Source organism: Eschrichtius robustus, chromosome 21 (assembly GCF_028021215.1).
Source record: "Eschrichtius robustus isolate mEscRob2 chromosome 21, mEscRob2.pri, whole genome shotgun sequence".
Taxonomy (NCBI): domain Eukaryota; kingdom Metazoa; phylum Chordata; class Mammalia; order Artiodactyla; family Eschrichtiidae; genus Eschrichtius; species Eschrichtius robustus.
The window spans coordinates 26455017-26472051 of NC_090844.1; the positions used below are offsets into that span (position 1 = coordinate 26455017).

At 41.4% G+C, this 17035-nt stretch overlaps 1 protein-coding gene across 3 annotated transcripts in view; it reads right to left on the reverse strand.

Annotated features, from left to right (window-relative positions):
- FUT10 (fucosyltransferase 10) overlaps nt 1–17035 on the reverse strand; it is a 103793-nt gene that overhangs the window by 15332 nt on the left and 71426 nt on the right. Inside the window, exons 4-5 of one of the 3 annotated variants that reach the window (XM_068532177.1) lie at nt 15110–15267; nt 7503–8035 (exon numbers count right to left, since the gene is read on the reverse strand). In XM_068532177.1, the coding sequence (XP_068388278.1) occupies nt 8002–8035; nt 15110–15267 (192 nt within the window). In that variant the 3' untranslated portion in view covers nt 7503–8001. Of the gene's footprint in view, nt 1–7502; nt 8036–12254; nt 15268–17035 lie in introns of those variants that run through there. The other 2 variants (XM_068532178.1, XM_068532176.1) reach the window with 2 other exon arrangements.

Consider the following 17035-nt stretch of genomic DNA (forward strand, 5'->3'; position numbering starts at 1 on the left):
CCCATCGTGTTCTGCCATCTGAGAGTTTGGTTCACAGTGTCAAACCAACAAACCCATCTCTCTTAATCACCAATTAAAAGCAGAGCCTTGGATTATACACTGCACAAATGACCAACATGGAACAGACATAACATTCAGATGACATGAAGAATATACCAATTCCATGACCAAAAAAGTGCCGCTTGTCCATTTTCTTTTGTCAGCTAAGGGATCTCTAAGTACATGCTTTGGAACAATTCTGTTTCTTTGAAAAGTATATTGCAGAATGGTCATGAACTTGGATCTATACCTGGACTCAGCTATTTACTTGCTGTAAATTTGGATAAGTTACTTGACACACTGAATCTGTTTTCCCATCTGCAAAAATCAGAGTAATACTACTTTCACTTTACAAAGTTGTTTTGGGACTCGAATCACATGACAGCCACAGGTAAAAATGTTTGGAACATAGTAGATTTATATCGAGCTATAGCGAATGCAAAGACATGAATGAACCCCTAGGACAAGATAATCTAGTAGATGAGCTACAACTTGGGAATATCCTAAGGCAACATATAGACACACATTATATAAACACAGAGAATATAGACAGCCCACATGAATGTTACAGTTACTCGAAGCAAGCAAAGGTCATTTTGAGGGAGCTTAGTCAGAGAAAACTTCCAAGAGATTTTAGCCCCTGGTAGGGGAGTATGATCTCTCCATAAAATCTGAAACCACAGTACATCGTTGGCATTTCAAGCACGTATATATTTCCAAAGGACTTCTTGAATGCTTTACCCAACTTTCTGACACTTAGCAATACAACCTATTCTTCAACAAACATGTATCAAAAGCCAGCTGATTTCCAGGTGTTCCTTCTCCTGGGCCTGTCACCAACTGTACAGAAACAAGAGAACCCATCCAGGCTTTTCCACCCCCTGAGGAAAACAAGGAGCCCCACCTTGATCTCTGCAATCAGCACTCTGAACTGGCACTCAGCTTCCTCTTTTAAACGTGGTAACGAAAAATGTGTACGCTATTTGGCTGCATTTTCTCTGATTGGTTATTGTCTTCTCTTTTAATATACGCTTGATTCTCTAAATATGGCTTATTTCTATATATTATATCTACATGTTTACCACCGGCAGCAAGACTTGGCAGATTAATTATCCAAATTAATTACCTAGGCTTGGCTTTTATTTCTATTTTAAAGGATAATGTCTTGAATTAGAAGTACCAGCACATGAAAATACTGCCTAGGTTTATGGCGAATTTTAAACAGAAAATGTTTTAAATTCAAACGTATTTGTAGATGTCCATATTTTACTTAACTCACTCATGAACAAGTTTTCAATTAAGGTAGAACATGCTACTTATAAATCATTAACTTGGATAATATAAGTGTGTATAGGTAGGATTCAAATTCATAAATGAGATTCATTCACTCATCGATTTTGCTGGGCACTAGGGATATATACAAAAACAGAAACAAAAAACACCATCTGACCTTCAAGATACTTAGTCTGCAGGAGACAAACATGTAAACAGATCATTAAAGTGGCTATATAGTAAGTCCTTTTAGAGACATTGCAGGATCGGTTTTTCCCATCTCCCTTTTCTCCTCCTGATCTCAGGTGCACACCAGACAAGGATGACAGGAGGGAACAGGAGACAGATGGTATTTTAGCAGGACAATCTACAGGACATGCCTATGGGATTGCAGATGCTACATCATCCAGAATATTGGGGAAGCCTCTTTCCCTCCACCTGGGGTGGCATCCAGCAGAGGGCTTAGCAGTGAGAGGAGACTCACCTGCAGAGAGAAGCAGACCCTGAGTGGGCAACAAAAAGTAAACGTGCTAAGTCTCAGACCAGCTGAGACAGACCAGAGAAGGAGAAGTTAATGAACTGTGGTGAGAGGCTCCCAAAGCCTACCTCCTCATTGAAACTCTTAAATGAGCTAGAAGGTAGACCCAAGAGTCAAAAACCCTTCAATGTGTTCTTCCTCGTTCCCTGTGGGTATGGGGCTGTGCACACATGTAAGTATGCACACATGAGCTTACCCTGTCAACTGTCAAGACCATTTGGGAAATGGGTTGTCCTGTTTCCTCCTTCTCTACACTGGAGTATAATCTTGGTGATTACAAAGGAGAAATATACAACGTGTAATGAAGGAAAAGAAGAGAAAATAATAATAGTCTTTGAGGGTACTAGGGAAGGCTTCACTGAGGAAATCATTTGAGCTGAGTCTTGAAGCATAAATAGGGATTCATCAAACTGATATTCCGAGCAGAGGAAATGAAAGTGTATACAAAGATGCAGAGGTCTGAAGAAAGCATGGAGTGTTCAGGCAACATACAGTTAATTTGGTACAGCAGAGCACAGGGGCATGCTAATAAGCAGGGAAGATGTAAGAGGTGAGCTTAGAAAGTCAGGGAAGGGCTGTTTCAGAAGAGTCTTTATCCCAGAAGGAATGTGTGGCTATTAAAGGATATTAAGCTAGGGAGTGTCTGATTTACAAGAGGAAGGTTTTTGTTGAAAGAAAGGTCCCAAAGTGAGCAGACTACAAAGTCGACACCATGTAAATAAATTGGGGAAAGGCTATGCAAAGGTCACTGAGCTGCGAGGTGGAAGGATGTGGGGCGTGACCTTGGAAGAGACCCACGGCGCTCCTGAACTTGGTGGGACTAGATTGTGGTTGGTGAGGTCCTACACAAAACGGTGGCAGAAGGGACTGATGTGAATACGTTAAAAGAGTAGATTGCTAAATGGGATGGGTTAACATGGAGAGAGAAGGCAAGGAAGGAACAGAGAGGATGCCCGGTTGTGTAGTTTTGGAGACTTGACAGATCCATCTATGGGGAAAGATCTCGATTTCCATCTCGTTAAGGTCAAGGGGCCTGCGTTGAATCTAACTCAAGTGTCCCAGTGGGTAGTTGAACATACACTTTGATCATGATTAGAAGCGTGGCTTTGAGGAGAAAAAATGTTTGGTGTCAGAAGACAGATCAGTGATTGTCTAGGGCCAGGAATGGGGGAGTATTGACTAGAAAGGGGAACAAGAGGTCTTACTGGGGTGATAATACATGTTCTACATCTTGACTGTGGTGGACTATACACAGCTGTATACGTCTGAAAAAAACTTATTGAACTTGAAATGGGTACACTGTAGTTTATGTGATTATAATGCAGTAAAAGTTCATTTTTTAAGAGGTTTTGTCTTAAGTATACGAATGATAGTTGAAAATGCGAAGTGGACAAGATAGATGAGAAAAGTTACAGAGTGAGATAAGAAGAGGATGGAGGCGAGAACTGTATTGCAGGGGTAGGAGAGGAAAACTCGCAAAATCACCAGCTAGTGTTTAGTGTTTAGCCGTGAAACAGAATAGTACCATCTTACAGCTCTTTGAGGGGGACTTCCCTGGTGGCCTGGTGGCTAAGACTCCACGTTCCCAATGCAGGGAGCCCAAGTTCGATCCCTGGTCAGGGAACTAGATCCCGCATGCCGCAACTGAAGATCGTACACGCAGCAACGAAGATCCCGCGTGCCACAACTAAGACCTGGCGCAGCCAAATAAATGTTTTTAAAAAAAATTAAAAAGCTCTTTGGGGGCTTATACGTCATCTAGTTCTACTTCATTTTACGTATGAAGGAACTGGGATTCGTACTGAGGTAAAATGCTTTGCTCAAGGTCACAAAGGTAGTTAATAGCAAAGGCAACACTAGTTCCAAGCCAGGACCCCTGAGCCTGGGATGGCTCTGTCCTGGACTACTTCATCAGTGGGACTCAAATGTAAAAGGACACCCTACACCACAAAAAAAGAGGTCCCACTGGTGTCCCACTGGAGTCGAGCCATATATTTCCTCCTCTTAGCTACTGCTTTCTTGTGCAGGGCTCATCAAAGAGCCACGTGACCCTAAGAGCTTGCAGAAAGCTTTAGAAGACAAACCCACCTTCCACTATCTGAGGTTTTGGAAGTGAAAGGAATACGGTTAGATCTAGACGTGCACCACCATGACTGAAAACAGAGGAGACATTTTTTTCATCACACAGATATCTACCTACAAAGCAGCGGTTTTGGTTTTGTTTCGTTTTCCTGGGATGACACATCTCTGGACATTGCACAGGCACTTTCTGACAAATCAAATAAACGAACATGTCACGAGTCAGTGAAAATTAAGAAAGAGGAGGTGTAGAGAAGGTATTGAACAATTTATCAAGCCAAACACAACCTTTCCATTTTTATTTTCTTTTATGTTTCTTACAAAAATGAACTCACATAAGTGTACTTTTGTTTATAATAAGAAAAGAGACCAAATGTTGACTTCCTTGGTGAGTATTGAACAGATGGAGCCAGAAGCATCGAGGGCAGAGGAAACAGAGACAAATATCGTTATCATGGTTTCTTTGAGATGCAGTAAACGAAGGGACCCAAATGGACAATGAAAGCCCCCATTGGGTAAAACCACGTCACTCCTTTCTTTTTAGGTAATTGCCAAGCTCACTTGGAAGGTCTGAAGTCCATGGGAGATGAGAAAACAGCAATGCTGTCACTCACCCCTGGCTATTCTCAAATTATATTTACCCTGGAACCATCCTATCCTCCCATATAACAGACATCAAACAATTAATGACTACCTCAGATTAATCTGTTATCCCAGTGGGCAGTGCCCTGCAGAAATATGTGACACATGTAAACACAAGACATGAGGGAAGCTGGGCACTGCCCAAAACCAAGTTCTCTGTTTCATTGGGAAGCAGCAAGCACATATGCGAAGAACAGCATTGTGAAAGATCTGTAAATCCTGGTGACACATTCAAGGTCCCTGTCTTGGTGTCACTTTCCAGTCCTCTCCAAATTAACCCAAATCCACCTCCCCTGTATTCCAGGTAATATGCAGATCGGACGAGAGCTTGATATACCTGTATTGCCCAATCATGTCCCCATAATTTGTTTATGGGGGTGTTGGAAAAGGAGGGAATGGGAGTAGAGAGGGACCCCTTCTCAACAGCTTTTTTGAGGGCCAAATCGAAGTCCAGCGCAATGAAGACTGTCTCTACGTGATGGAGAACAGGCGAACGTCGGAAACATTCAAATGTTTGGCTGAACTCAAGTGTTTTGTCTGGAGGTTCTGATCAGGTTGATACAAGGTCTTTTCCAAGGTCAGCGCAGAGGCTGCCAGCGCTGAGATCAGACCGTTTCAACCCCGAGCTCTACAGCAGTCCCCGTCCTGTGCCTGCCAAAACAGATTCTCCCCAGTCCACACAAGATTAGGGGCTGTTTTCTCCTTGTTCTCCATGCCCTTCGTGAATGACCCTCTAGTTTGTTACAGGCTGGTGCAACGTGAGCAGAGGTCCTGTGTCGAGGGGAGGAATGTGGCTGTGTTTAGGAAACACTGGTTCTGGGGTGATGGGTGGTGACACGCCGGGCACCCGAGCCAGCTGCAGACAGAAGGAGGAAGGGGGGTTCACCTTGGCTCGGCTGCATGTCCTCAGAAGCCAAGAAGAGCAATTTTTAGGCTGTTGAAATGTATCTCTCTCGTGAGTCTGTCCCCAAAGCCCAAAGCCTGCAACATCTCATTTCCTGTTTGGGGATTTCCTGAAATCAAAACGGAGATGTTGGCCTCTGTAAAGAAACCAGTAGAAAGACTTTTCTCTGGAACTAGGACCATGTGTCTCAGCTTCAGTGTACAATTTGACCTCACCAGCTTGATGCTCTTTTCCCATCTCCTCTGAAAGTGCATGTACCACACCTCTCCTTCATTGCCCATACCCTCTGTTCCTGGTCATTGGCACTCCCCCTCAGTTTTTGAAAATGCGAAAGCCTCTTATTATGAAGTTTATTTGGAGTTATTGCTTTTCCAAAAGAGGGGGGCAGAATATGAATTTGGGGGAACCACATTATCCCCTATAATTGCAAAACTGAAGGAAACTTTGGATAAGCATCAAATTAGAAAGAACACAGCCTTGATGAATGGTATCTTTGTTTCTTAGATCTGGGACTTGTGTGGGGAGGGTGGAAATGGGCATAATAAGTAGGCCATAGGAAATGGCATCATACACTCTTTTCTTTGACCCTTAAAGCTGGTTTTCCATAACCATGATCATGGTTTACTAGAGTGTCACTTCCAAGATCCAAACATTATTTTTTTCTGAGTTCTTGTTGTTCACACAAATACATCATCATTACTTCACAAGTCCTTTGTGAGCTTTACTCTGCCAGCTCTCACAATGGGGAAGAAGAAGGACTTGTGTCTACAGAATCGCATGAGCCTCCGCAAACAAACAGGTGCAATACCAGCAAACTGAGACCTTCCCAAAGATGGGAGTATGTTTAAGGCCAATGTATGGGCTTTCCCAAGTGTTTCACTTCCCAATATATACAAACCAAATTACTTATAATTCCAATATCACGAGAAAGATCCTGAAGAAGAAACAGATTGACTTATAAGCATGACACAAACTCCCCTCCACTAGTAAAGAATTTCATACCTATTTTAAAGGCTATAAGGGTAGAACTAGATTTTTCCATATCAGTGGGGATAGGGACATTTTTTTTCTCAGAGGTACTATAAAGAATTGCAGCCACGTCTTTCTCTCCCCATGGGAGAAAACAGAGTACGGCGGAAAGAATGTGAACAAACAAAACAATCTTGGGTTTGAAATTTGGATCTGTCATTTATTAGTGATATGGTATTGCATAAGCTATGTATATAATTACTGTGTCCTGCTTCACCATCTTAGGTGAAGTAAAATCACATTTCTTTTAATATGAGCTTCCACATTCCCTATCTCAAAAAGGATTTTTTCTCAAGGGAACCCTCCTACACTGTTGGTGCAGCCACTACGGAAAACAGTATGGAGGTTCCTCAAAAAACTAAAAACAGAGCTACCATATGATCCAGCACTCCCACTCCTGGGCATATATCTGGAGAAAACCATAATTCGAAAAGATATGTGCACCCCAATGTTCACAGCAGCACTACTCATGATAGCCAAGACATGGAAGCAACCTAAATGTCAATCGACAGATGAATGGATAAAGAAAACGTGGTACATATATACAATGGAATACTACTCAGTCATAAAAAAGAATGAAATAATGCCATTTGCAGCAACACGGATGGACCTAGAGATTATCATATTAAGTGAAGTAAATCAGACAGAGAAAGACAAATACCATATGATACCACTTATATGTGGAATCTCAAATACGACACAAATGAACCTATCTACAAAACAGAAACAGACTCACAGACGTAGAGAACAGACTTGTGGTTGCCAAGGAGGAGGGAGTGGGGAAGAGATGGATTGGGAGTTTGGGATAAGCAGATGCAAACTATTATATATAGAATGGATAAACAAAAAGGTCCTACCGTATAGCACAGGGAACTATATTCAATATCCTGTGATAAACCATAATGGAAAAGAATATGAAAAAGAATATATATATGTATAACTTAATCACTTTGCTGTACAGCAGAAATTAACACAACTTTGCAAACCAACTGTACTTCAATTAAAAAAAAAGACTATCAACATGTATTTTCAATGGCATCCCTAGAGTTACTGCAAAAATAAACAAATTACGGAGAGGGGCGTCACGGCAGATGTGTTTCATTTTCTTATTTCTGCTTCATCACCTCCAGGCTAAAGACATACACTGAAGTTGGGATTTTAGACCATGAAAACAGGAAGTAGAAGACATCTGTGATTATACTTGACTACCTAAAGATGTTCATCTAAATGACCTGCATTCTCTCAGACTAGCAGATAATATTATTTCACTGGTGAAATGAGTCTTCTTATTAATGGTGTGTGAGCTATATACACGATGACTGAATGCGGCTTGTAAGATAAAACTTTTTCAGGTGCTGCAACTAAGTGAATATTGACTCGCCCCAGCCCCTGTACTGAAGGTGAACAGATGGAGTTTAGCCACACAGCGGGACGGCTTGCCCAGTGAGCTCACCATTGTTATTGCCATTCCCAAGTCAGTTCTTATCCTTGCCGGAAATCACATGACGTTGACAGGAGAAATGTCTCCTCTTCTGGGGAACAGGAATAAAACAATGGAGTAAAAAATGAAAAGAACAGAGAAAGGATTTGCTTTCAGACTTGCCAACTCACTCCGAACCTGAACTTTCAGTACGTTTAACCATCTTGTCAATATAGCACATTTAGTACACTCTATCAATATAATCCACTTATATCACATCTCATGCTTCAAATAGAGTAGCAGAAATTCAGGAAGTAAATTCCATCTCAAGCGGCTCTTACAGAATAAAGAAACAAAACCTTCCTGGAAGTGGTTTGTATTTTGCTAAGGCGTTTCCATTTTCATTCCCCTACTAGAATTAACACGTAAGCTCTATGGTGGCAGGGGATTTGTCAGTTTCACTCACTATTGTAGCCTCTTGGCCCAGAATAATTCCTGGCACATATTAAGTGCTCAATAAAAAATTATTGAGTAAATTCCAGGCAGCCTGACATTCTGAGTGACCCAAATAATGATAATTTCCTCGATAATATTTTAAAAATAACTTTCTTATTCTTTAATACATTTTTTTCTTGTTTCCCTAGTGAAAAAAACCAAAGGCTTCTTTTCCTTCATGGAAAGTTCTGATTACCTTTTACCTTACCCCAATTTTCAAGTGATCAATAATTTTAAAAATATCCACTAGAAACTCCATTTTCCCTTATGGAACACTTCAACCAAAAAAACTAATTTAAAATAAATGCTCTCTCTCTAGTATATAACACTATTTCTTCCTTCCTTCAAATTATAAAAACAAACTAATAAACTAAAAACTCCTGGCCTTTCTCACCTTCTGCGATGGCCCACACTCTATCTGCGGAGTGTGTTTCTCTCTAAATAAATCCACTTCTTACCTAAAAAAAATAAAAATAAAAATTCCTTTACACGTCATCACCTCTGTTTCCATTCAATGTCAAAAGTAACATTTGTTAGTCTCATCAGGAGAGTCTCAAGAATCAGGAAGTTGTCAAGTTCAAAGTGGTGGAAATTAGTTTTCCAAGATTTTAATTTTAATTTGAAAGCTGAAATTTTATCATTGGCAACAGAGTCTATTGGTTCTCTTAAAGTGACAGGCTCACTACATTTCCATGAAGATGACTGACAAAAACCCATCACTGAACAACCCACAGTTTGCCAGACACTCTTTTGAGCAAAAATGGTTTTCCAGGGATAAGTTTAGCTCACAACTCAAACAATCACACAGTGCTTTTCTTTGAGATTCCCATTGTGCTTTGGTGTGCAGCAGACATGCTTTATATATACGCCCCATTTTGTCACATAGAATATTAAAAAGACATGTACTCGAAGGTCAAGCTTTTATAAAATGAGTCACTTTTATTACTTCATCAAGGACATCATTAAGTAAACTGGCTTTATTTTTCTGTGAGTGTGACTCATCAGATGAGTCTGTAGTCACGTTTACTCTGTATACATAAGAAGCAATCTATGTGAGGCTCATTCCAAAGGCTCCTGGGATACTGCCCTTGCCTTAAAACCATTAACGGCACCCACTACCTACATTGATAGTCTCTAAAATCTTTAATTACCTACTCAATCAGGTTTTTTTTTTTTAATTAAGGAGTTTGTGATAGTAAAATTCCAAGTATTCCTAATGGCCTGTTGGGGCTGGTTGTATAACCTCCTCTGGTGAGTGAAGCTGGATGATGAGGTCATGGTTTGCAATGGGAAATAAAATAGGGAACAAATTTTTGACTTAATGTTCACAATCCTCTTGGAGACATTGATCAGCGTTCAGTCCTGATTCATTGCAGAAGCTTCAAGAGACAAAGAGCTGAACGGCTCATGTCACTGGCTCCAGGGGGATACCACGGAGCAAGGGTAGTTATCAGGGAAGAAGCCCAGGAAGGTGAAAGGAGGTCTCTGCTGATCACGATAGGTCATACCTTCCTGGAGATACAGTCCACCTCTGACTGACCCCAGGCTTGGCTGTTAAGCCCAATGCGTTGAGAGGACAAAAATCATGGAGGGTCACTCCTGCTCCTTCTCACACCTTGCATCCTGCCCAAGTCCTTAATAATTCCCCTTCCATCAGCACCAACGGGGTCACTAATTTAATCGGTTGGGCCCAGGATATTGATGAGGTCACGTTTACTAGTCAGAGAGGTTACTATGACTTAAAAGGGGGCTCTCATGCAACGCACCCCATATTCTTGCATCCATAGCAAGTGGAGAGCAAAGAGGGCTTGTCTCCTGAGAGGTTTCCCCCTCTTTTATTCCTGTTTTGATCCTTGGTTAATGAGTAAGCAGGGTGAGGACTTACAGACTTTCTCTCCTTTCTCTTGGCACATTGAACAGGCTGGTCCTAAGACTGAGAACTGAGAAACAGAAAGGCCATAAAAGATGCTCCTTAGGCTTGAAATCTAAATTATATGTTCAAATCCAGCTTTTACCGGAGTTCATTGCACTGGGTTTATTTGGGTTTGCACAGCAACTATAAAGAGGTTGTTGAGTTTCATTATGTTCTTGGGAACTTTGTGTAAAACTCCATCAGAAATCCCATGGAAGGGAGAGACAGAGTACACTTCAAGCATTCCTCTGACCCTGGTTTTAATACCATCCGCGTATCACAATGCCCCTCACACCTTTCTCCATTGTCCTGCTTGTATCTGCTCAGTGCCTACCACAATGCCCATCTCATAACAATAAATATGTCTGAAACAACTAAACGAAGAACAAAAGGGTACCATCCCTGGTTCAATCATTAGTCATTCCCTTTTCCTGAACAAATCTCAACCCGGGTCTTCACAAACAAAAGGGTGATGGCCACAGATAGCTGGAACTACAGCTCACATTTACTGAGAGAAGTATGAACACAAGCTTACTTAATCATCACAACAACCTCATAGGGAGCAAACATGACACATGAACAAGATAGAGCTTTAAAAGGTCGAATAACTTGACCAAGGTAATAAAGATGGTACATCAAAGAGTAGGGACTAAAATCAGGTCTTTCTCATTCCAGTCATAGCTCATAATTCTATATTCCCTCTGAGTTCCTAAAGCATTTTCATTTCTGTAATCAGAAGGAAATAAAGATATATGTTGACATTAGAATTATGAGGTAAAGATATTATTATCTAAGATATTACCTAACGACAACAGCAACAAAAATGGAAACAAAGGAAAGAAATTTCCGAAAGAAGGGCGAAGAAATTCTTTGTAAAATATTCAAGATTGCAAAGGTACTTGAAACATAAACTGACTACCTTTATTCGTGGCCTGTGGGCTTCTATACTGTTTACTTCGAAGATTCTAAGAAAGACATATGTCATTTATGCAGAGTTATACCCTCCTGGCTTTAGATAATCAACATTATTCATTGAAAATTAACTTTACACTGGATTCCCCTAAGGAATTGTTGTCTTTAGCAGGAATTATGTGCTACTAATAATTTTTAATGCACAATATTACAATGGGTATTTCAAATTTCAAGTTCAGGTCTGTACTGTGCTTAGATCCTTAAGGTGTTCTATTGATACTGAGCCATTCTCCTATGTGTAATACACAATGTTTGACCCTGAAAGAATGATGCTCATTTTTGCCTATGTCTTTATTTCTGAGAAGTGCATAGAACACTGTATGCATTCAATCTGTTACTAATAATGATAATGACCTCAACTGATATTTGAGTTGCTAGAATCCAGTCCTTAAGAGCAACACAGAAGCCAGTCAGCATTCAGGTTCTGAAATATTATATTTGCTACGTGATCAAAGGTCAAAGTTGCCTCCATTTTCAGGTGAAGAAGTAAAGACTATTAACTAACATTAGTAATCATTTTTTTCAATATTTCTGAAAAGGTTTCTGCCCACCTCATCATACTGCTTTGAAAATCAGTCTTTGAGAATAATCCAAGTAAAGCGTACTGAAACACTAAACAGAAAGCTGCATTGCAGGAAGTCCTTCACAGCCATGAGCCATTCCACACAACAGCCTGTGAGGTAGGACAATTGCTGAATCATATTTCAGAAATGGAGTCACTGAGGTAAAGAGAAAGGTGTCTTATGATGGGGTCAACACAGATAAAATACACGGGGGGCCTTCCATGGAACTCCAAAAGCAGAGCTCCCGTTTTGCAGATAAGAATCATTCCATGATAGCAATTATCACAGACAAGAGGGCATTATCTTATTAATGAAAACCCTATTGCAAAAGACACATATGTTAAGCAAAAAATAATAATAAAGTATCAAATCTATGGGTACTCAAAGAGTTCCAAAGAATCCTTGGTTTATTTTCTTGAAATACATCTCATTTTTATTTTTTAATTTTTTACAATTTCTTTATTTTATTTTATTTATTTTTGGCTGCCTTGGGTCTTTGTTGCTGTGCACGGGCTTTCTCTAGTTGCGGCGAACAGGGGCTACTCTTCATTGCAGTGAGCGGGCTTCTCATTGCGGTGGCTTCTCTTATTGCGGAGCATGGGCTCTAGGCACGCGGGCTTCAGTAGTTGTGGCATGCAGGCACAGTAGTTGTGGTTCATGGGCTCTAGAGCACAGGCTCAGTAGTTGTGGCCCAAGGGCTTAGTTGCTCTGCGGCATGTGGGATCTTCCCGGACCAGGGCTCGAACCCGTGTCCCCTGCACTGGCAAGCGGATTCTTAATCACTGTGCCACCAGGGAAGGCCCTACACCTCATTTTTAATCCCATGAAATTCCCTCTCCTTTATCCTCTTCCTCCACAAAATTTTTATACCACATTAAATGAGCAATGATTTTATTTCACTAAATTTGCTCAGGGCTACATACTGCATACAAGTTTAGGGTGAATTTGATCGATGGACTCGTGATGAAGAACCAAGCAGAACCAAAAAAACATATGAAATGTTGGGGTTTAAGACCTACATGCAGGGACTTCCCTAGTGGCGCAGTGGTTAAGAATCCGCCTGCCAATGCAGGGGACACAGGTTCGAGCTCTGGTCCAGGAAGATTCCACATGCCGCAGAGCAACTGAGCCCATGTGCCACAACTACTGAGCCTTCGTGCCACAACTACTGAAGCCCGCACTCCACAACAAGAGAAGTCACCGCAATGAGAAGCCCACGCACCACAATGAAGAGTAGCCCCTGCTCGCCCAACTAGAGGAAGCCCACACGCAGCAATGAAGACCCAACGCAGCCAAAATTAAATTAATTAAATAAAATTTTTTTTAAAAGACCTACATGCAGCACATAAGCACTGGGGGGTATCTGCTTAAGGCATTTGTGAAGGAGAACTGAATCTACTTGATAATGTCTCATCAGAGGCACAAATCATATCCTGGGCTTTTTTTAAGAGTGGGGAAAAAAAGAAAGAGAAGAAAAGAAACAAACAAATAAACCCATTTAATATACAATTTAAAATCTGGCCTTTCCAATCCTTTCCCTTTTGATATTATCAGATAAAACAGCAGAGAGATAAATAAATTCCTTTCCATCCCCAACACTACCCAATAAGTATGCTTCCTCCTTTAAAGAAGAGTGTGCTTCCCTTGAAAAACACACAGTGGCTCTAACCTAGTTTGTTACTGTCCTAGTAAAAACACCTACAAAATGAAGCTTCTTAAATTTCGATAATTAAAGAATGTTACACAGAAAAGAACTTCCAAGACCAGCCCAATCACTTCTTTTTAGGTACAAAAACTAAGGCCCAGGGAGGTTAAGCGATTTGTTCAAAATCATAGTTAGTTAATGGCAGAGCTGGGATGGAGAAGAACCCAGTCAGAGGGAAGAAACAATGTGACCCCTCTTGCTGCTAAAAGAATGTACTGGTTTCAGTCTTTATTTCTCTGGCACAGCCAGAAAGACAGCTACATAAGGAAGAGATCGCCCTTGGCAGGAACAGAAAGGCACTGGCCTGTGATACAAAGGCAGCTGGTGCCGAGAGGGTGCTTTCCTCAGGTTTCCCCTGATGCCACATCAGGGACATGAGTACCCAGGACTCCTCCTGTCCTCTGGAGCTTACGTCTTTCCACAATAAAGAATATCAAAGCCATCACACGTCGGGTGGCAACAGGCTTTAGTGTGATCTAGAAGCCTCCCCACGCTCACAAGGAAAGAGAACGAGAGCCAGTGTTTTCTCCTTGTCTTTCGAGAAGCTCCAGTAGAAGCTCCAGATAAGACAGCTGAAACTCCTCTGTGACAGGATCAGAAATGACAGGGAATGCTCCCAAACTGGCAGGGCTGCCCACCACTGCAGGCTGCGCATCACCCTAAGACAAGACAAATCCGCTTCCACACCACTGGAGTTCCCCAGGGCACTCACCTTCATGCTCACAGCGATCAAAACGCACAGGCTGTCCAGCCTGAACCACAGGACTCTCTGTCCTATTCTGCTCAGTGGAATAAGGGAACATAGGGAACAACTCACCACTCAAAACACACAAGGAAGAGGCACATCTTCCCAAGACGTTCGCTCCAGGGAGGAACGGGGGAGGACGCAGGGCAAGGTGGTAATAAGAAAGGCGGGAGAGGTGGCTGAAAGTATGGAAGAGGCAGAGACGTGCTATGTTCTTTAGATATGGGGACACAGCGGATCAACCCCACGCAGCCTTCACTACTCACTCACATTCCTGGAAACCAACAGATGGCATCTCTCATTGCCAAGTTCTAACGCATTTCATGTTCCTGCTCAGCGTCGGGACACTGGGCTTGCCAAATACCAATAAATACAGCCAGTGAGGTGAGTGTAAGAATCCACAGCTACACCCTCTGCCTTCCTTGCAAGGACTCTTTCCTTGCAGCAAGGAAAACACTCATTCTACAGTAGGTGAATTTCCACACAAGGCGGCAGGGATGCGGGTTCAGACATGTACACTGAAGGTGACCAGTGTTCATAAGAAATATTTCTTTTCTAGTATAAAAAACAGAGAAGTGACCCCTAGGGGTAACTCATATCTATTATTCAATAGAGCTCACTCTGAGTACGGCAGCCATTAATTCTCATCCTAGTGGATCGTCCACAGAGCAGCTATTATATTCAGATATTAAGGCAACCTAGAAAATAAAACTGACACTTTTTGATATTAGTCCTTGAATACTAGGGCCCAAAACTCTTGAGTTGAAAAGTTTTGATTCCTATCAACCAGCCACCTTAGTGCTTGGGCTTCTTTCTTGGATTGTTGGAAGCTTGGTATCCACATCTCTCGCAAAGAGCTCCGACGTGGGGTGAGGGGTGAGAAAGCAAACGCTGTAGGCTCTGGACAGCTCAGGTGGGTAATGTCTGCCTTCCATCGTTTGAGTGGTAAGCCCTGCATTGAGAGACGGGGCGGGGGGGAGAATTAAAAACATAGGATAAGTTAACACAAGTCTCATGTTCCCTAAAGCAAGTACCTTCACTCCATGGAGTCCACAAAGTTACGCGCTGACCAGTTGAAGGAGAAAGAATCTAACATTGAGAGTATTCTGTGCACTAGATACTTTGCTAGGCGTGTTACATAGCTGGTCTCATTCCGTCCTTCAATCCATTCAACATAAACAGTCTCGTGCCAAAGTACATTCTTATGGAATTTTATTTATTTATTTTTAATATTTATTTATTTATTTGGCTGCGCCAGTTCTTAGTTGCGGCATACGGGCTCTTAGTTGCGGCATGTGGGATCTAGTTCCCTGACTAGGGATCAAACCCGGGCCCCCTGCATTGAGAACGAGGAGTCTTGGCCACTGGGTCACCAGGGAGGTCCCACTTACGGAATTTTAGAACACAGGGAAAAAGGAAGAGATTCTACAACATTCCTAGGAGGAAAAGACCAATTCTGAGGGTCAGAAGTTAGGATGGTTTTGGATTTCTGGACAGTAACACTGGAAGTTAAAAAGCAGTGGTGAAATTCATTGATGAATATTAACATTAGTAAGTACAACTTTAAGGAGAAAAAGGGTATTTGCATAGCCTCAAAATACCTCCCCCCACATATTTATTAATTATTGTGGTGGTTTAAACATATGTCCACAAATTATTTTATATTCCTCCCTCAAGGAGGTGAAGCTTAATTCCCCTCCTTTTGAGTGTGGGCTGGACTTAGTGACTCGCTTAGTGGAAAGAGAAAATTAGTAACTTCACAGAGGAAAAATCTAGCAGACACCAAGTGATCAAAGTTAGCATCACTAGTAACATGTCATGTTGATATCATTTATCCTCTGATATGATACGATGAGAAGACCTTTTTCACCTCTGTGGTATTATTCTCCCAAATCCAAAACCCAAGTCTTAACATGAGAAAACATCAGAGAAACCCTACGGAGGGACATTCTACGAAGTACTGACCAGTCCTCTTCAAAAATGTCAAAGTTATTAAAAATAAGGAAAGACTGCACAACTGTCACAGACTTAAGGAGTCTAAGGCAACATGAGGAGTGATTACAATCTGGTATCCTGGATCTCATCCTGGAACAGACAAAGGATATGAGTGGAGAAGCTGGTGAAATAGGACTGAAGTCTGTAGTTCAGTTCCTAGTAGTATTAACAGTCAATATTAGTTTCTCGGTGTTGACAAGTGTGCCATGGTTATGTAAAATGTTAACATTAGAGGAAGCCAGGTGAAGAGAATTCAGGAACTCTGTACTATCTTTGTAACTCTTCTGTCAATCTAAAATCATTTCAAAATTAAAAGTTTTTTTTTTAAGCCAATAACAAAATGCCTTCAAAATTCTGAGAAAAACTGATGACCACTTTAATAGTTTACATTCAGCTGAACTATAGCTTCAATGTTAAAATAAAATGAAGACATTTCAGACAACCCCCATATACCAGGAAGCTATATGAGGATACAATCAACCCACAAAAGAGGGAAAGCTAAGAAAAAAGGAAGAAAATATACAGGAAACAGAGGTGTCAACACAACAGAAAAAGACAAGGAGATTCCCAAAATGCTGGGGAAAGGAGATCTCAGGCTGATGTTCTACACAGTGTAGAGGGCACCAGACGTATTGACGTATGTCAGAAGGCTCCAGGAGAGATTTACTCAGCAAGATGAAATGAACTGGATGCCTGGTATAGCTGAATGTCTTCAAAGGAGATTT